Source organism: Macrobrachium rosenbergii, chromosome 44 (assembly GCF_040412425.1).
Source record: "Macrobrachium rosenbergii isolate ZJJX-2024 chromosome 44, ASM4041242v1, whole genome shotgun sequence".
Taxonomy (NCBI): Eukaryota; Metazoa; Arthropoda; class Malacostraca; order Decapoda; family Palaemonidae; genus Macrobrachium; species Macrobrachium rosenbergii.
The window spans coordinates 41,646,089-41,668,667 of NC_089784.1; the positions used below are offsets into that span (position 1 = coordinate 41,646,089).

Here is a 22,579-nt window from a genome sequence, read left to right on the forward strand (position 1 = left end):
GCACCTTCCCCTATAAGTGAGTCAGGTGTCCCAATTTTTTTAAAACAAATAAAAACCAATCTCCTGGTCCACATAGGGTAGGCTGAAAACCCTTTAAGCCCTAATAATCAACCGTGTGATCATCCCTATTTGGATGTCCTTCATGTGGCGCGAATACATGTGCATTATGTTTGTCTTTTCTGTATGGTATACTCTATTTTGCTACTGGCCATTGTGAGTTACATCTGGGAATGGGATTGTCCCTTCTTTCTCCTCTTCTAAAGTAAACTTAATCTGTTCACTAGCAGATGCTCACTATCACGCTCATTTCCTAGTCCCCATATCCGTACCATAACCATACCCATATTTGTATCATATCCATACACATATCTGTACCATACCCGTACCCATATCCTTACCATACCTATATTCATACCCATATCCATTCCATACCCATACCCATATCCATACCATATCTATACCTATGCCTGTACCCATACCTGTACCATACCCATGCTGATACCAATACCCATACCCATACCCATATCTGTACCATACCCATTCTGTACCATACTCATACCATACCCATACCTGTACCATACCCATATCCTTATCCATTCCATACCTATACCATGCCCATACCTATACCAATACCCATACCATATCTGTACCATATCCATACCCATATCTGTACCATACCCATACCCATCCATACCAACCAATTCCCATACCCATACACATACCCATATCCATACCATACCCCTATCTGTACCATACCCATACCAACAGCTCAACAGCTAAATTAATCCTATTAGTAACAGTCAGCAAAAGTCTATGAGAGCACCAGCCCATTTACGTTAATGTGTGCAAACAAACAAATAAACAAACAAACAGTCGGCATTAACTTATACCTCTCTTGATAACCCAATGGTTTTGAACGTCGACTGAAAGTCGTTGTTTCGTTCTGTCGAGTGTTCGAGTCACTTAGGTACTAAACTACTTATCACTTATAATTCCCCTTTGGTGATATTTCCGAAGTAGCGCGAACTGGATATTAAATGACATTTCTAGCATAATGTGTGTGTGTATGTTTACATATATATATATATATATATGTATATATATATATTTATGTATATGTATATATATATATATATATATATATATATATATATATATATATATATATATATATATATATATATATATATATATATATATATTTCCATGAATACTATTGAGATTACCGTCCGCCTACTACTGTTCGCCACCAGTAAGAAGTAGTTTCTCCATGAATTATCACCTGATATTATTATTATTATTATTATTATTATTATTATTATTATTATTATTATTATTATTATTATTATTATTTAAGGAAAAAAACTAAAAGTAAACAGCTTAGGACACTTTCCTTCAGTTCCTTTCTAAGCATTTCCCCATTTATATGCACTCATTTATGCTTACAACTGGCAAAGGGAAAGTCTTTCCACTAACACGCGTCTAGCCCACCCCGAACCGAAGTCTTTCTCCGCGACCCCCAATTCGGGAATCTTCCAATCGTACTAATGCCATCTTAATGATGTGGCGAAAGATGCTCCGAGTCTCCCCGAACACAAATCTTTGATGCAGGACTTCGATGTGGCCTCTTATTAAAGGCACTTTTCCCTCAGAGAAAAGTAATCCTATTTCCATGGAAGAGCAGCCAAGGGCCGCCTTGAGAGTCAGGAGAATGCCTCCAATTAAAGCCGATACTACGACGGGAGAGACTGACGTCCCTCGGAAAAGGTAAATAGAGAAAGATGTCACGAAATGAAGACGGAAGTTAAGAGTCTCTCCGAGGAAATTAGTCAGGGGGAGGCAGAATGGATTGTTAAATGTCTGACACGAAGGGAACGTCTTTATAGACTTGAAAAAATTGAGATAGGTGGTGTTGAACGGAAAACTGAACACTTAATGGAAGAACGAATGCAAAAAAAAAAAACTAATGAAATGTACCATTGAATATAAATGAACGTCTACTTGGAAAAAGTGGGATGAACTGGGGCATCAGGAGATAAATCGTTCTAGTCTTGAATGGTTTCGTGAGACTCAAAATATCCAGAAGCCATAAAGAACCAAATAGAATATGCGAATGGGCTCCACCTGATGTCATACAGACACTTATTAAACCAAGTATGATTAGAAGATAGACTGAAAGGATTTTGTGAAACGAATTGTTGTAATAACAATTATCAGAGTGACATGACAAAGGCAGGTTAAACCTTAAAGGTCAACAAGAACAACTCTGGAAAAAACATTTTTTTATCATGAAAAATACGTCACACGATATGAGTAGGAAATGTTTACACAATGGTAAATAAAAAAAAAATAATACCAATGAGAATAAACCGGTAATAGAGTAATGAACTGACAAAGTACAATCAGCAAACCGTACTCACCAGTAGTGTTGCATCCATAGATCTCGACCCTGAGGCAGATGGTCCTTGGATGAGAAGTTACTGGAATGAAGCGTAGCTTGCTGGCCATCAGAGGAGGTGACAACTTGTTCCTGTGTTCCAAGTAGGTGTTCACGTTACCACGAAAAGTCTGGAATAAAGGAGGAAAGCCATTCAGTATGACTAAAACCCCAATGAAATTAGCCTGGAAGATTTGAAAAATAAGATGAAAGTGAGAGACAGCATAAGCAAAAACGGAAACAAACTCTCAAAGAAGGTCTGGAAAATTATAAAAAGAAGTAAATACGTGTGCATAATTAAAATGCAATTTAATAAGGTTTAGAAAAAAGAATGAGCAATGGACAGTCTGGTAAAAATGACGAGGTGAAAATATAAAATTCAGAATGAAATGAAATGGCCAAGGGAGGCCTGAAAGAGAAGAAAATGAATGAAACGTAGGATCTTAAATTCACACTGAATTATTAACGCCATTCTAGTTGGTTAGGTTACTAACAACTTATTTCTGAATAAATCTAAGCAACACTCCCATGATTGTCTTAGTTCAGTGAAAATGAAACACTTCATTCACAAATTTTTTAAAGATCGAAAGTAGAAAGACTGCATTTACATTCTTTTGCATAGAGGCAGTCAAGGATCAAAGATTTTACAATATATTTGAAATATTAATTTTTAAAATGCTTTCAGCTCTGTGAAAAATCCCTGGTGAAGTTCGTTTTCATATGTTGTTTAATATACGAGCAAAAATCTTTTCAGATGAACCCAGGAATCACTACACTTTATATTTTGACGCAAAACATGCAAATAATTAACCAGTACAACAAACCGACTCGATCTTGAAATAGCAAAATATGTAAGGAATGTTTAAATGGTATCACTACTAAGGCATACTGAAATTTCAGAGCGAAAAGCCCTGAACACAATGAAATGTGATAACATCACACCTTAGACTTATTTAAAAAATTCCTTGGTCTAACGGTCACATAATATTTCTAGGGATGAGAGGGCCATTACGAAACGAGAGTTAATAGTTAACATGTACTTGGTGCAATACTTTGCTTACTTCACAGGAAATTATCCTTAAAGCATTTCACCATTGACATTAAGGGACAGCTGTTAATGACATTGGATCAGTTACATTGCTCCTAAGATTCAGCCAGAATGAGTGTGTGTATAAATGTGTGTATGTATGTATATATTATATATTTATATATATATATATATATATATATATATATATATATATATATATATATATATATATATAATATATATACATATATATATATATATATATATATATATATATATATATATATATATATATATATATATATACACATATATTTATACACATATACATCATAGTCAGGTACTGAAGATCACTCTCACATTCAAGACCAAAGATTTCAAAATTCTGTACAATGAGCAATCAAACTGGACATTCTCGTTACAAAATCTCTTTTTATTTGAAAAATGAAACCAGAACTTGATGCTGCCTATTCAAGTTTTCATTAGATAGCGTCTTACCTTCTTCAAAAAGTGCAGGTAATTTGGTCATTCCCTCTTTATATTGTTTACCACCATCCATTCATTATAACTATACCAACTGCCCAATTGGATGAAAATGTTTATCTACATTTATTTTGGCTAAGTATTTCATGCGTCTTGCATGCCATTATCTTTGTATATCTAAAATATATGTATATGTGTATGTATATATTATATATATATATACACACACATATATAATATATATATATATATATATATATATATATATATATATATATATATATATATATATATATATATATATATATATATATATATATATATATATATATATATATATATATATATATACTGGATATACAAAGATATCAATTACTGCCTATTTTATCATTGATTTTGTGTACCCGCCTAATTTATCTTTCTATTCAAGAATATAGCATGCTATATTTTCCTTAGAGACTTCAAAAATAACGGGCAGTATTTTATTATATAGTCCACCTTGCTTTTGAGTACGATATCATTACCCTTATCAGGTCTAGGTATAAGTATATTGTTGTCACTCTGGCAGTGTCATATTTTAACATTTTCTAAAAAAAAGATCCTGGTGGTCCTTAAGAATTTTTGAAAAAAAATTACAAGACTGACTTACGGTTAACGACACTTGACTAATTACTGTATATTATGAAAATTTATATAAATTAAAATACTGAATTCCTTTATGCTGCATAACCTTGGCTAATTTTTTCCGCAACAATTGTTTTCCATCTCTCTAATTCCATCGAATACTTAATAAGCTCCTAACCACAAAAATGAAACAACCTATTCCCACATATACCGTTCCCAAATTATGTATTTATGCTAAGTTCCCTTTCCTGTAAAACAAAAGTTAAAAAGAAATGTATGAATTTAATTCATCATGAATTGCCAGCTGTAAATCTGAAGTTGATCCCACAAAATCCTCTAAATGTATGTTCTCTTTTTCAGAGTGAAGGACGGGATGAGCCCTTCCTTGACATCCAACATTATTTATGAAAATATACCTGTCCCAGATGTAGTCTGGGAACCTACATTGGATGTACGAGGAGTCTTCTCCTTGTTACATCATTTCATTTTGTTGTTTTGTTGGTAGAAACGGTAAAAATTTTTTTTTTATTTCTGATTGTATCTTTTAATCCTCAAATCTGTTGTTTGTGAGAAGCTGTTGTACTCTGTCTAGCTCTGAGTGTATCGCTTTCCACATGGTACAGTGGGTGAAGGCCCGACGCACGTCTGATCGGACTACTGACTGCTTATATCAGGGAACTCACGTCTAACACTAATGCCTCAGTTACACTGCGCTTCAAGGACGTGCATGTCGTAACTGCCGAAATTTTGCTAATTACGACGTTATTATGAGGTAATTACGACCAAATCGCCGTGAATCGTTACCACGTCGCCAAGTTTGGCAACGTGTACCAAGTGATGGCGGATGTTTTCAACTGGTTAAAACATACGGGGTCTGCTGCATCAACTGTCATTTGTCATCATGTCACAGCACAGTGCACAACACTGACACAATGGCGTGCCATTTGTCGTAATTAGATTGTCAGGCATCGTGCAGGGTATTGTTTCATCATATACTTCTTAAGAGCAAAGGCATCATCTCCAGTGAAGAAATAGTCAACTAGGGGTTTATCTTCAGTTTCGTTTGCTAATCTTTCAGGGGAAGGCAGGTTGGCTTCATGTTTATCCAGCATTTTACCTAGCTGTGTCTTGGCAAAGATACCACCATCAGACTCGGACCCTTTGGCACCTACATCCATGTCGTGGAACTTGTACTCAGCATCAACAATTGCTGGTAGAATGACAGAATAGAACTTCTTATGATTAAAATAATGAGTTCCTCCAAAGGCTGGGTTCTGGATGTGAATGTGTTTCCCGTCTGTTGCTCCAAGGGTGTGTGGGAAATTCCATCATTGCTCAAACACACGTGCTACCTCCTTCCATTCCCCTGGAGTGCTGGTTACTGCATGACCTCATCTCCATAGGCAGCCACAGTGGCCCTACAAGTCTCAGGCACAACACTGCTGATACTACACGGAATTGGAAGGACAGGCTCTTGTAGGATTCTCCAGTTGCAAGGTAATGTATGGTAATTGCAACACACATGCCTGGCTCAGTGGGTTTCCTCCAGAATGTGAGGATCTTCTTTATGTAGGGTGTGACACTTGTGACACTTTCCACAATTCCATCAAAAAGATCCTCCGTAGTTCTTGCATCAAGTTGTCATAGTATCCTTTCTCCTTTCTGGGTTGTAAGTAGGGATTGACCCAGCAACATCTTGGGTTTCTATGCTTCTTATTGCTTTGTCATTCCTCCGTGCACCTTAGGATTCTTAACTGCAATATGGCATTGTGATAATCCAAAATGCCTTTTACTAATTCAGGGTCATGTTGGTTCTCAAGTATAAGGTCTAGGAAATCCATGTTCCTCCAAAAGATATCACACAATGGGGGTGTAATGTGGTTGGAACAGGAGACCTTGCTCTGTTTACAACTGGAGCTGGAATTTATATGGTGCAATCCATGTACACAACACATTTATGATGTCTTAATGCAAATACTGTGGACTGACAGTGCACATTGCTCTTAAAAACATTGAAGAAAAAATGGATATTTTGATATTAAGGTGATACCTGAATAAAAATGGACATACCGGGTGTTTAGAAATTAGAGCCCCCCCTCCACAGAACAAATGGAAAGTTATGAAGTTTTCTGCCACAGCCTATCTCCAAGTACATTATTTTAAGTTTATATTAAGCTATTTTTTATTTTAAATTTCTTGTATTTTCAGACTGAGTGATGAGCCATGGCTAACAACTCGGAGGAAATCAGATGGATTGACTGAATCCGGGCTCTAACCTTCAGAGAGACCAGGGATGCTGGCGCATCCTTCATTTCACGTTCCTGGAGAGCTAAATACATTAAAAGAGATGAATCCCTTGTTAAAAGAAACTGGAACAAAAATCCATATGACTGTCATCACGAAAAGAGTGAGGATCTTGGAAGGCCTGAAGTCCTTTCTCAGGAGTCAAAAGACATCATAGCTGAGGTAGTGGGTAGACCAAGAAAGTCTTTATGTAAATTGGCGCTTGAACTAGAAACAAAAAGGGGAAAGAAGAGAAGTTATAATGCTGTATATCGTGAGTTGAAAAATCTGGTATCAAGCCATTTCACGTTATCAGCAAGCCCAACATCACTCAGCAACAGAGAGAAGACCGTGCATGGTTTTGTGGTTCATTTCTTAAAGATTGGGATGAAGCTGACTTTCTCCATGTTGCTCCATAAGATGAATTCTTCATTTACACAGCCAGGAAGCCAAATAATAAAAATGACATCATTTGGGCTGCAAAGTTGGATGATATCAGTGATGACGTGCGCTATCGCCAAGTTGTGAAATTTCCTGAATGTTTGGGAAATTTTCTCTGTTTCACAGCCAAACGGTTAATGTGGATCATCAAAGAAAAAGGACAGTCATGGAATGACGAATACTTCAGAAAAACTGTGCTTACTGGTGGAGTATTTCCTTTCCTCAAAGATCCTGAAAATGTGTTATCTGTTGAAGAAGTCACATTTTAGCATGATAAGGCACTATTTTTCAAGGCTCTTCAGACACAGGAGCTGCTTCGAAACAATGGTATCAATTTCTTCTCGTCAGGTGGCAGGTAGCTCCTGACCTTAATGTGTGTGAAAACATTGGTGGTATCTTAAAGGATCGTGTTGAAGCGCGCACAGTGAACTATGATGGTATACCAAGCCTCGATGACCTGTGAAGAGAGGTGACCGAAGTGCTCAGGGAAATGGAGTTTGAGTCTCAGCTTATTTGCGATTTGCTGAAATCATAGGCCTCAAGAATGCAGGCTGTGGTACAGGCAGATGGAGGCCACACAAAATATTAAATACTCAGAGAAAAACTTGAATAAATACCTGTTCTGAATTACTTTTGATTTTGTCCATATCAATTTTAGTTTATGCTGTAGAGTGGGGGGGGCTCTAATTTCGAAACACCCTGTAATTTAAGTTGTTGGTTGGTTTCCTATAAATACTGAATTTTCATTGAAATGGTTCTCTATGTATTAAAATATCTAAGAAAGGGAGGCAATTGTCTATTTCTAATTCTAAAGTAAACTGAATGGACGGTACTTGGATATATAAATTAGAGGGTAAATCATTTACATCACTAGGCCTACCAGCTGGCAAAACAGCTAAAATGTCATGAACATATCTATACCACTTTAAAGAAGTATAAATTTTATTAGGTAAATATCGTTTTTCAAAATTTCCATATACGAGTTTGAGAGGAGTGGGGATAAAGCATTGCCCAACGCCATACCAAATATTTTTTCTTCTGTGTTTTCAAAAGCATTGCTCATTGTCAGTCCCCAGTATTTGGATCAAGAAATCGAATACATAAGAAAAATAGGGACACTTTTATTTTATCTTTCACATATTCTAGATATTTGTTATAACAAAGCCCACAAAAATTTTTATAGTGAAAGTAACGTGGAGAAAGAAGGCCCTAAGAACATTCTCAGCTTACCATATTTTAGTGGATTTCAAAACATAAAATCACTGCTAAAATCTTTTAAAATAGTAACACAATGGGAAACACGCACACATAAATACTTGCACATAAATATATATAATATATATATATATATATATATATATATATATATATATATATATATATATATATATATATATATATATATATATATATATATATATATATATATATATATATATATATATATATATATATATATATATATATATATATATATATATATATATATATATATATATATATATATATATATATATATATATATATATATATATATATATATATATATATATATATATATATATATATATATATATATATATATATATATATATATATATATATATATATGTATATATATATATATATATATATATATATATATATATATATATATATATATATATATATATATATATATATATATATATATATATATATATATATATATATATATATATATATATATATATATATATATATATATATATATATATATATATATATATATATATATATATATATATATATATATATATATATATATATATATATATATATATATATATATATATATATGTATATATATATATATATATATATATATATATATATATATATATATATATATATATATATATATATATATATATATATATATATATATATATATATATATATATATTATATGTATATTATATATATATATATATATATATATATATATATATATATATATATATATATATATATATTATATATATATATATATATATATATATATATATATATATATATATATATATATATATATATATATATATATATATATATATATATATATATATATATATATATAAATTATATATATAATGATTTGCCGCCGGAATTATTCAATCATTGCCTAATTCCAGCATTTTCTAATGAGACCCCAACACATAAACCAAAAGAAAGTGAAAAGGAGGTTTTAAGGTCGCCAGAGAGATACCCTGAGTAAGTAAATGTTTATTTATTTATGATGTACAGAATAAACTTCATAGCAAAGAACAAGTGGCATCTCTCGATTGAATAGTATCAATGCACTGAGGAAAACACTCTGCAACGGGGAAATTTGTCCCCAGATAATTAACTCATTCTTGATGGCAACGGGTTCGTCGGTGTGGAATTCATGCAACTTGTGTCAGGAAAGAACTTGCACTAATCACATAACACTGGACATCGACTCCTGGAAGGCAGAGGGATGTCTGATGACTATAAATTACCTCAATAGACCTACCATATGGACATAAATAACAAGAGCAAGATTCGAGGAGGTTGTTACTTCACTTTTATATATCACTGTCAAAGGGATAATTACTTCATTAATTCACTCAGTTGAAAGGGACACTTGACATAATTTTGCACTGCACTTGTAGATAACAAGGAAGGGATAATGGAGGATGAAAAGTTCGAAATTAAAGGAAAAGCTTAAAACAGGCCTTCCACGCCCCTTAGAGGTTGGAAGGTCACTGCCATATAAGAAACTGAACCTAACATCCTCAACTCTGGCACTTAAATTTTACTTAAAGGATAACTCAAGCTAAGGTGAAATTAACTAATAATCAGCCTTATCTAAGACTAGGACCAAGGTGCTTGCGTTCATTTAAAGAATGTACTGTCTGTGGGTTGGCTAAATCTAGTGAGTCCATTGATTAACTGAGTGCCACACAGAATTTAATGCAGCACCATCAAAATGATAAACTGGTTCACATGCGAATGATTTATCCTTAAGATAAATGAAGATCGTTTTTAAAACATGTTAAATATGGTTAAATATAAAAGGGAATGTTGAGCTGCACCCCAAAATTTAATCATAACAGTAAAACAATTGTAATGTTAATTTAACATAATGGTAAAATAAATTCATAAAATTTATTATTTAAGTTAAATTTTCACAAATACAAACACTACTTACTAAGGTAGGAAACAACCTAGGCATTCTTCTCTGTTATATATATATATATATATATATATATATATATATATATATATATATATATATATATATATATATGACACAAGTGCCGTGAGAGCTCAGTGGCTCTGTTAACTACCTGGACCTTCTACGCCCCCACCCCTCTTCTTCTTTGGGTTCCGTCGAACTTTAGACTGAGAAGACCCTTGGGCCAAGTCTATGGGTTTTGCATCAACTGGTGAAACAAGCACTGAGCCAGCTACAGCCTCGGCTGCTGCAACAACCTGGACAGTGGTGGTACTGATTAGTTCTGCTAGATTTTGTTGCATGGCCTCCACATCGGTGGTTAGCTTAAATAGGATTTCTTGAAGAGGCTCCTCCACCAGAGTCATGTCTTCTGGGGACTGTGATGACGAAGAAGAGGTGGCTGTCGGTGCAAGAGGCTCGCAGGTTGCAAGGATCAACTCAGGCATGGGTTGTGAAGTCACACCAGGGAACAAGCTTCTGCTGTGGTCAGGGAAATCCAGAAAAGACCATACTGAACTTCAGGCTGGCTCTCGGCTGGACACTGGAAGTGAGGCCAGGGCGGTAGACAAGAGAGGGGGCCTGGGTTGGGATCTCCTGAAGGAAGATCAGTAGTGTATGCTGGCACTGGCACTAAGACTGGCTGAGGCACAGGATCTAGAGAGGAGACGTAGGGGCATCAGGGCCGAGGGTGCCTGACATCCAAGTTTGAACATTTTGCATCAGAACCATAATCTGGCTCGGGTGTGGGCTCAATGACTGGATTGGGCAGGGCACTACACTAGCCAGGCACAGGCACTGGCTGCAGCTCAAAGGCAGGGCCAGAGTGATCATCAGCGCTTGACAGACTTGAAAGGGCAGGACCCATGGAAGGTCTGGAAAGGGTCTGGGAAGAAGGGTCCTGTCCTAGGAGGAGGTCATAGCCTCCAAGAATCTTATTGGCTACTCTGAGCATACAAATCCTACTTTTGTGGGGCCTAGTGACCCTCAATCGGACAGTTGGGAGTGTCAGCCTCCAATTATCAATACCTTCAATAGTTACAGGCTTGTTATCTTCAATCATGGCCCCATTGGGTACCTTGTCTTGCCTTATAAGGGAGATTTGAGCACCAGTGTCTTCAAATGCAGAGACATGTTGAACACGATAACAACCTTGAGGAGGTGTAACAAAAAAAGGCCCTGCAGCCAGGGGTCCTAATGGGGATGAATGATTGGCTGCCAGAGCAATGATGACAGCAGATTTCTTTCCAGGACAATCCTTGAAATTCATGGAATGCCTGTACTGCTTATAAGTGTGACAATAAACTTTGCTATAATCTCTATAAGGAGCTGTAACGTTCTGGGTAAGTTAGTTAGAGTTCTGGTTAGAGGGGGTTTTGATATGGCTCCCCCTTTGGCTTTGCACTAGGCTTCCAAATGCCTTATTTTCTTACAATAAGTACATACAGGTGGCTATGTAGATGGTCCACTTTTTGATCGGACTGACAATGCAGAGGGGCCAGGAGGAACTATTCGCCTATTTGAGGTGCTGGGGGATGGTTGTTCTATCTCGTACACATTGGCCAGGCAGCAGCAGTCACTGAATAGTCTTGGTTGTTTCTCACTAATGTGTAGGGCCAAGGGGCCAGGTGCACAACGGAGGAAGTCCTCAAGGTGGAGTCTATTCAGCAAGTCCTCAAACTCCTTGCACTCCAAGGCATTGATCCACTGCTGCAAGATGCAGGTCTTTTTGTTGGGTCAGTCGGACCACGTTTGGCCGACTTCCTTGGGAAGACCTCGCCATCGATGCCTCCAGTGCTCAGGAGTAATCTCATATGCCTTTGTTATGGCGCTCCTGGCTGCCTCAAGGTTTCCCTTGTCATCATTTTCTAAGGAATTTAGGGCATCCTGACCCTTTCTGGCCATGTGCTTTGCTAGGATCGTGGCCTTCTCAGTGTCAGTCAGGTTGAACTCAGAGAAGAGGGTTTCCACATGTTCCAGCCATGCCTCGGGCTCAGCGTCATTCCAGGGAGGCATGAGGTGCTGATATTTGAGATAATGGAAGGAATGGAGATGAGGGGTGGATGATTGGCTTGGTGTTGGGCCAGTGCCATGGCACTGTCCTCCTTGTATCTTTCGAGCTCAAGTTCCTTCTCCTTCAATGCTAATTCATGCTGCCACTCCTTTTCTTTCTCTTGACGCTCCTTTTCTTTCTCTTGTGCCAAGGATAGTTAATGCTGTCGCTGTTTCTCTTGCTCTTGTGCCAATGCTAGCTCATGATGTCGCTGCTTTTCTTCATTCTTCACTTTCTCTTCCTATCTCAGCAGCCTTTCCAGCTGCATTTTCATACTCCTTTTCTTCTTCCTTGGCTTTGTTAATGGAAGCTACATGCTCTTGGACCCACTGAGCCAGTTGTTCCCCTTTAAATGCCATACATTTCCCTACCTCCATGAAGGTTTTGTACTCCTTGGCTAACATGTCGCTGATGCTTAAAGCAGGGTCTGATCTTCCCCAAAAATGCTCAAAATTTTAGGATGGCCACACAAGCAATGATGTGGAAAATGAAATGGCACTCTGAACTGGGCAGAGAGTATGCAAAACAAGGGAGTGGGCCGGTAGGAGGAGCCACTTGCAGATGGCCGTGCACCTAGTATAGGCTACACTGGAATGGAAGTGTCCCTTAGGAATGGTGACACTTGGAATGGAAGTGCCCCTGTGATAAGGATGGCAGTGGCACTGATGTACAATGTGATTCCGAAGAACTAGTGGACAGTTCAAAGAACAGCGGTTAACATGCACACAGATGGCACTGGCTATAGTGCAGAGGTTGTGGTTTCCGCAGAACGGAGATATGACACACTACGAGATTAGCACACAGGTGTGGGCATGGTCTAAGAAGGAGAAGGTTTGTTCACGCATAGGAAGGCGGAGCTACACCTACGTCATATGGCAAGGTGGGTAGAGAAAGACTCAATAGGGGATGTTTATAAACCAAAAGATTTTAATTTTAATAATGGAACTTACCCAATATTTTTTTAAAATGTGATTAAGCAAAATACAATATTTCATTGTTTTTAAAGGTAATGGAAGGGCAATAAAAGATTTATTTCATTCATAGAATATTGAACTTCACTATATATATAATATCAACAACATAATTAAGAAACAACTCCTGGCTGGTAGAGACGTAATTTCCTGTGATATTTACAACTGATATTTAGTACAAAAGAAACAAAAAATAAAAGTTATAACTGGTGACTTACGTTCAACTGAAAACAATTCATCATTACCTGTATGGTTAAGCCTTATCTTATAATTGGTGGCATCCGGTCAACTGCAATCATATTATTTACTGGGCAAAGAACAATGGAAATATTGCCGAGGTATTATGAAAAGATTAAGTCGGTCAACCATTTACTCTCCAAAGAATACTTTGGTATTTTAATAACCTGACCAAAAGTTAATAATTGGTGGCATCCGGTCAACTGCAATTATATTTACTGGTGGAGAAACTGACGAAATATTGTTCAGGCACTATGAAAAAATCAACTAGATGAAAAATTTACTCGCCAAGGGAAATTTTGGTATTTTAATTCCATGGCCCAAAATCCATAATTGCCGAGGTATTGCAAAAAGATTAACTAGGTCAACAATTTATTCACCAAATGGAATATTGGTATTTTAATTCCCCGACCCAAAGTTCTAGTCTAGCAATTATTTTTTAAGTTTGAAAACAGAAAAATTTCGTAAACCACGTTGATGGTGATTGTTAGCTTTATAGGAAATCAGCTGAAATGTTCAAACGTTTAATTTTATAGAGAATAAAAATAAAAAAAAAAATATTTACATTACATCTCCTCTTTCCCTGTACACAACCCAAAATCTAAAGTGAAAATCGTGACATCAAACCATTTGCACAATTTGATTATCAATGGCAATAGTAAGCATAGTAAATATTAAGTGACAAATATATGTCATACTGTAAATATATTCAACTGTATAAACTGATTTATTATGAACAGTTAACTTTACTTGGATAGAATACCACTACACATGCTCTCTCCTTGCATACCACCGAAAATCCAAATAGGGAAATCGTGGAATCTAATCATAGCAAATATTTGTCACATTGTAGTATATTAACAATATAAACTGATTCCTTAAGAACCATCGAATTTTCTTCAAAATAATACCAAATTTTAAACTTGTCATCTGAGGCAGGCAGATGCTTTGTTGGTATTGTCTTGGTGCCGGGATTCCAAGTAATTCATATTTAAGGTTCCTTGCATAATCAGTTGATTCAAAATGCAAACTACAAAACCTCGAAGAATCCGCATTAAATTTGTCTTTTCTCTTGCAAAGATGAATCCATTTCTTTTGGAGTTCTTCATTTTTGGGAAATTTATGAAAAGTCAGTTCAGTATTTCGATCTGAGCTGGAGTTACATCCATAGTGCACAAACATTCGGCATAGTTCTACAATGACAATGACGAAAATACACAATATAAAGTCACGATCGCATTCACACCTTTCTGCTATACTTCCTTGACCTGACTGACAGGGAAATAGCCCATCTGCTCTCCCCGTGACGTCATGCGCGAAGTTGGTCGAATTTTCGTTCAGTTGTGAACAGACCTTCTCTTTCGTAGACCATGGGTGTGGGCGAGTTCCGAAGAACTGAATAATTCCAGGGCCCGTAAATGCAAGGTGTGTATAAAAACACAAAGTTTGCGAAGGCACAAAATGTGTGGGTTGGTTCACAAGGAACGGTTAACTGTTATGAAGAACAGTAGGCTTGTTCACGAAGGATAAGTAGGTTAAGCTTACATGAGGCGATCAATAGGCTAGCTAACATGCAGAGACTATTTGCTTAAAAGTAATTAATTAATTGAATATTCAGTACAACAAACGGCACAAAATAAGCAATGTTTAATAACACGCAAATTGGGTTAGGTGTAGGGTTCAGGTTAAATAGGTGACTGTTACTGAGTTAGTTCAGGTTAAATAGGTATAGACTGTTACTGAGTTAGTAAATTCCACGATTGTATATATATATATATATATATATATACATATATATATATATATATATATATATATATATATATATACATATATATATATATATATATACATATATATATATATATATATATATATATATATATATATATATAAAATATATATATATACATATATATATATATATATATTGCCTAGTAGTATATATATATATATATATATTATAAATTGGGACGTAAAAACCCGGAATATGGTTGCTAGTAGTTTAAATTGGTTTAGCTTACTTGAAGTAATAATTAGAATTTGTTTGCCCAAGGCTATGTTTATATTTGTATAGGCGGGCATGCAATGTGCAGTGATATAACAAAATTAATAAAACATAATTCTCAAGAAGTTGCATAAAGATGAAAAAGTTTCTCTCGAACAGAATTTCATAATTATAACTCAATCGCAGGAATGCTAAGTTCTATAAGTTGAAGAAAAATCTGGATGCTAATAAAAGCTACTTGAATATTAACAGTTAACAGGAGTTTAAAAGAAAGATTTCCCTTGCAGAGGTAATGATTTAAAAAGTTTTAAAAGACAAGGGAAATGAAACGAGACACTATTTTTAATTAACTATAAGTCTCGTGCTACAGTGACAGGTAAACACGAAATGGCGACTAAAAGTGACAGGTCAAGATTGTTAGAGAGCTGTTAACAGCTGGCTGATATGACTCGGCAGACAACTGATACCCACAAACATACATACAAACACACTAATTTCTCTCTATTTATGAAAGGCGGAATGAAATACACAAATCTTTTCTGAGTGAATGATGCACGAATATATTTTGAAGTTAGTTACACTTTGAAAAACCCATACAGTAACTCTAAGAGACTAGGAACTTTTGAATACACAATCTTTTAATCTCCAGATAAGAAGGGCAGGTAGAGCATGAGAGACCTACATTGGGGTGGAGATTGCGTGCTAACGAGATATGAACGGAAATGTCTGGGAGCAGCCCGGGAAATTGCCGATTCTAACAAATTTCGACTTTAACACTCTCTATAGCTTCAAGAATGTGCTATAAGCTTAGCAAAAGAATTAGCTAGCCTAGTACTCCCTAGCAAGTCTAAATAACATGCAAATGTTGCCGATCATGCAAGACAAAGAGCCCTAAATAGAAAATCACTAACATGCAACCCAGCTAACTTAGCTGGAATGCAGTGGTGAAGACTTCAGCCCAGACTACCAGCGAACTTCCACTTTTTTTGAGTGGGAACTAATTCCCAATGATAATTTTATGAGTTCCTAGTTCTTGAATGACGCACATAAACACACTATTTTGCGAACGAAATAAAATTTCACTACTAGTTTATTTCCTGATCCAAGTTGCCATGGGAATATTGAATGTTATGGTTCGTTTCTCCAATCAACAATAAATGCTGATTCTGGCAAGGTAAAGCCAGTGCATTATAATTTGAGGCCAGGATTATTCATTTATGGCCTAACTCTAGCATTTTGCTAATAATGCCACAAAGCATAAACCAAAAGAAAGTAAAAAGAAGGTTTTAAGGTCGCCAGAGAGATACCCTGAATAAGTAAATGTTTATTTGTTTACAATGTACAGAATAAATTTAACAGCAAAGAATACATGGCATCTCTCAATTTAATAGCATCAAGGCACTGGGGAAAAACACTGCTAAGGGTAAATTTGTCCCCAGATAATTCTTGACTGTAACGGGTTTGTTGATTTGGAATTCATACAACTTGTGTCAGGAAAGAACTTGCACTAATCACACTAGGAATTGACTCCTGAAAGGCAGAGAGATGTCTGATAAGTATAAATTACCTCAGTAGACCTACCATATGGACATAAATAACAAGAGCAAGATTCGAGGAGGTTATTAATTCACTTTTATATATCACCATCAAATGGATAATTACTTCATTAATTCACTCAGTTCAAAGGGACACTTGACATAATTTTACACTGTACTTGTAGATAACAAGGAAGGGATAATGGAAGGTGAAAATTTTGAGATAAAAGGAAAAGTTTAGGGGCAGACTCCTTTCACTTCCAGACGTACCTTATGCAATTAGCAGAAGCAAGAGTGGACTCTTCCTTCCTACAGCAGGTTTGGGCGGGCTAGTTCAATGGTTCCTTAACTTTTGGCCGTAACTGGTGAGAGATTGGGGCCGCCCTTGGGAGACTTGTTTGAGGTTTTGGAAGAGGTCTTCCTTTGACTACCGCTACTTTATTATTGACTTGTTTTCTCTCAGGCAATAATTCCTTTCTCGCCTACAGGATGTGCTGAGGCTATCTCTTGCCTCGTATGACTTCTGGAACAAAAGAGACAACGCAAGAATTTGGAAAGAGGTACAGCCCAGAACTCAGCTAGGTGTTCTCTCTGGGGGATAATTAAATAGGGGGAAATTTGGGCTTGGACTTGATTCCATAAGGTTCACTCTGACTCCTCATATTTATGTAGTTACTTCTTTTGAGGCTGTGTCAGTTTCTTAGCAGGCACAAGTCCCGATATTCATAACAATATATATATATATATATATATATATATATATATATATATATATATATATATATATATATATATATATATATATATAGTATATATGTGTGTGTGTATGTATAACTGAATCACGAAAATATGGAACTTGATGAATATATAAATAAAGATAAAATCCACGAAGAAAGGGAAACACTGGACACCACTCCAGTGTTTCCCTTCCTTCGTGGATTTTATCTTTATATATATATATATATATATATATATATATATATATATATATATATATATATATATATATATATATATATATATATATATATATATATATATATATATATATATATCTCAGGAATTATACCCTTAGCAATGAGATATCATAGCGAAGATATGTTGATTTCGATTCTGGAATGAAGAGTGTATAACTGAATGAAGTGTGTACAAGAGAGTAGCAATCAATTCTTATCTGTTTAAAGGATGAAAGATAAGCGGACTGTAATTAATGTTCTATCCCAAAAGATATATGTTCGAATCCTGGTCATGGTTCAGGGTAGGTTTTTCCGAAAACGAGTGGGTTCCTCTAGGTTGCATACACACACACACACACACACACACACACACATATATATATATATATATATATATATATATATATATATATATATATATATATATATATATATATACATATATACATATATATATATATATATATATATATATATATATATATATATATATATGCATATATATATATATATATATATATATATATATATATATATATATATATATATATATATATATATATATATATATATATATATATCGACACATTGGGTCTCTCTCTCTCTCTCTCTGTGGCTCAGGCAGTAGTTCCTCTAGCTTACAACTTTCTAACTGGTTTACAAGTGATAGAGGGGCGCATTCTTTAAATATAGTGCGCTCCCGTGACTTGAGCATTGTTAGACGACTGTTGTGAGTCGAAGCTAGGGTGAGAGAGAGAGAGAGAGAGAGCACTGAAGGTGAGTGTTCCATGTTCTATCAAATTGTATATCACGAAAACAAGAGGGTCTCGACGGGGTAATGCTCACCCCTAATAGGGCTGAAACCATTCATATGATATTCGTAGGATAAGATATTGTCTTGTATTCCTAATAACAAAGTGAGGTCGGTAATGATTGTTACGGCCGCTTTATCCAGAGTTGATGAACGTACGAACTTAATAAGAGGTCCCCAATATGAACTGTAACTGACAGTAATTTATGCAAATGACGCCAAAATTCTGTTGTGGCTGCGATAACCTTCCTGCTTTATTCCTACGAATAAGTGGCGTCCGATAATGAAAAGTCTGCAAGGAAGTATGATAAAATTTTCATGAAGTAACAATGAAAGTGACGTTCTGGTATTAAAATGACGCTACGGAAGTTTCTTCTATTCTAAAGTCTTATCTAGTTTTGAGATTGGTTGAGAAAATAGATAGAAGTGTGTGACTGTTTCTTTAATTCCTACTAATAAGTACAAAATGACTTCCAAATAAGAGGTAGCATACTAAAATGAAGACGGGCGAATTTTGATTACTTCCTCAAGGAAACTATTGTGATATAATGAAACAATCTATAACATAGTTATTGGCAATATTTTTAATTTCACTATTTTTTCAACATTTCGACTCAAGATGCGGTCAGTATTGCTAGTTAATTGTTCATGTATGACTGTATTCATTTTTTGCTAGGTGCAGTTTACTGGTCGAAGATATCCTTCGTGACGTCATTGTATCATACTGCATCAGTGTATGTGTGTGTGATGTTCATGGCACCGAAGTTTTCGGTATTTTGTGGTGGCGTTCTTGGTGACGAATCTGTAATACAGAGACGGACGGAGAGAGTGTGCGTTTGTGTGGGCGACCGTGGATATACCGTAGAGGGAGAAAGATCAGTGGAAATCTTTTACTAATAAGAAAATAACCATATAACTAAAAACCACTACAAGAGTCGCAGTCGCTGACAACAATGATAATCCGTTGGCCTACGATAGCATGAAAGAGGAGTTTTGTAGCATCCTGACATCCCAGAAGCGAAACAAAAGACAGCAGTGCTGCTCCGCTGTCAGAGCAGAGGATATCGTCTGCTAATAGAGATGGTAGCAGATAATGATTTACGTAGTGTCTTGTTTGTGTCCGTTGTCCCTGACAACCAGAGAAATACCTCTTGCACAACAAATGAAGCGAGAGACTTGAGCTTGCGAAAGCTGTTGATACGCGTAACAAGGTTATTTTGAGCTCTTCAAAACAATGGTAATCAACAAAAAGGGATTCCGTGAAATTCATGTTTTTGAAAATATTACAGCACGAATTTACAAAACAAAGGGGACTTGAAGATTTAAGAGTCTAGAAAATGGGATTGTATGAAGATATTCGTTTTATATAAAAAAAAAGTGTTTTAATAGAAATATTTACCTTCCATTATCTTGCTGGAAAGCCTGCGATAGGTCACGTTTCCTTCAAAAGCAATATGAACGAGAGAAATATTTAATAAAAAAAAAAAAAAGGTTATATTTCATTACCTTATCGAAATAGCTTGGTTTGAATTTCTGTTCCAAAATATAAAAATAGGAAAAATACACAATATTATTATATGTGACTATTTAGATTTCATTACTTATGTGCCCCTGTAATAATTACAGTGCTCAGTGATCTTTCAGTTGAAGAACAAACATTAACCGTTTTATACATCTAGGGTAGTAAGGAAATGAAAAGTAATGAACATCTCTTACGCCCCTCATGATTCAGCAACCAGTACTACTTTATATTTTCCAAATACAAATAAAATAAACAAACAAATTCAAAGAACAACAAATTAGCAATTCAGTTTACATAGAATTCTTACAGCTGCAATGCGATAGTATTTGAAAAGAGAAAACATCAGTCAATTAACATAGCAGCAGTTTGTTGATGGTTGTCAATGTAACTGTTTCTCACCGCATGCTCATCCAAACTTCCATTCTCATCATTTTATTAATTCTTTTTTTCTCTTTCTGAGCCTCATACATCTCCTGCTTCATCATCCGATGCTTCGGTCAAGTACTAAGCTTTCTTATTTTTTTTCCACTCCATCTTGGCCACTCAGTAACTTTCCTTCATTATCCTCTTTCAGTTTCATCTGTATCTTTATCCCACACTCCTCATCACCATTACAAACACTGCCGGTGACTTAATTAATAGCCAAGGGTTTCCTTACCCTCAAGAGAGAAATTAAGAGGTAATAGTTATTGCAGTCTGAATACCTTATTTCTGCAGGCAAGAAAATTAGCCTTACGCTAGCTAATAGGAGACCAGTAGGTGATGCAATCGAGGTAATTACAGGAAAGCCTTTTCTTCTTTGCTGTTTCAATGTGAGTCACTATTGAATACATTCTAGGATTCAACTTGCGCCGAAAAAATTATTCTGTGACATCGACACTCCCAGCAGAGGTTTTAATGTACGCATCGATGCCTGCAGATTTTTTTTTTTTTTTTCATTATACGTCCTTCCTAACTAAATGCGTCCACTGTAGTCCTGAGTTCTTGTCTTCGCTGGTTCGAGCCCACGAGACGACGAACTTATTATCAACTAAAAAATTCCCCTTCGGTAACATATATGAAAATATATTATTTCCGAGGTAGAGCGAATTGGATATTAAAGGACGTTTGTAGCTTACTGATTGAATATGAATCACGGTGATGTGATAAAAAGTCATATATATATATATATATATATATATATATATATATATATATATATATATATATATATATATATATATTATATATATATATATATATATATTATTTATATATATATATATATATATATATATATATATATATATATATATATGCATATACATATATATATATGTATATTTATTTATTAATTTATATATATATATATATATATATATATAAATATTACATACATACATATACATACTATATATATATATACATATACTTATAAATATATTATATATATATATATATATATATATATATATATATATATATATATATATATATATATATATATATATTATAAAAATAAAGAAAGGGTATATATATATCTTAGCAAGCCATTTAAATAAAGTCGAAACCGGTCAGGATATACCCTATATTAATTTTACTGGCCAAAATAATCACGTACAAAAAGTGATAATAATCATATATATATATATATATATATATATATATATATATATATATATATATATATATATATATATATATATATATATATATCTTCGAGACAAATTTCGAGTCTCACCATCAGGGCTGTAAAATATACAAAATTTACAAATTAAAAACAGACTCGGTAAAATGACACAAAATTAAAATCACAAAAACGCTAAATAATCTATATTAAAACAAAGTAAAAAAAAAAGTTAAATAAAAAGCATTAAAAGTTAAGAGAACTCTAAGGCTAGCATATTCTCATATGCTAGAGAATTTTTCGTTTTTAAAGTATATACATCCCGTACAGTGACTACTAAGAGA

The 22,579-nt window shown here is 34.8% G+C and overlaps 1 protein-coding gene across 1 annotated transcript in view; it reads right to left on the reverse strand.

Annotated features, from left to right (window-relative positions):
- LOC136829611 (discoidin domain-containing receptor 2-like) overlaps positions 1–22,579 on the reverse strand; it is a 527,936-nt gene that overhangs the window by 357,908 nt on the left and 147,449 nt on the right. The window contains exon 3 of the mRNA XM_067088458.1: positions 2,421–2,568. Within this exon, the coding sequence (XP_066944559.1) occupies positions 2,421–2,568 (148 nt within the window). The remainder of the gene's footprint in view (positions 1–2,420; positions 2,569–22,579) is intronic.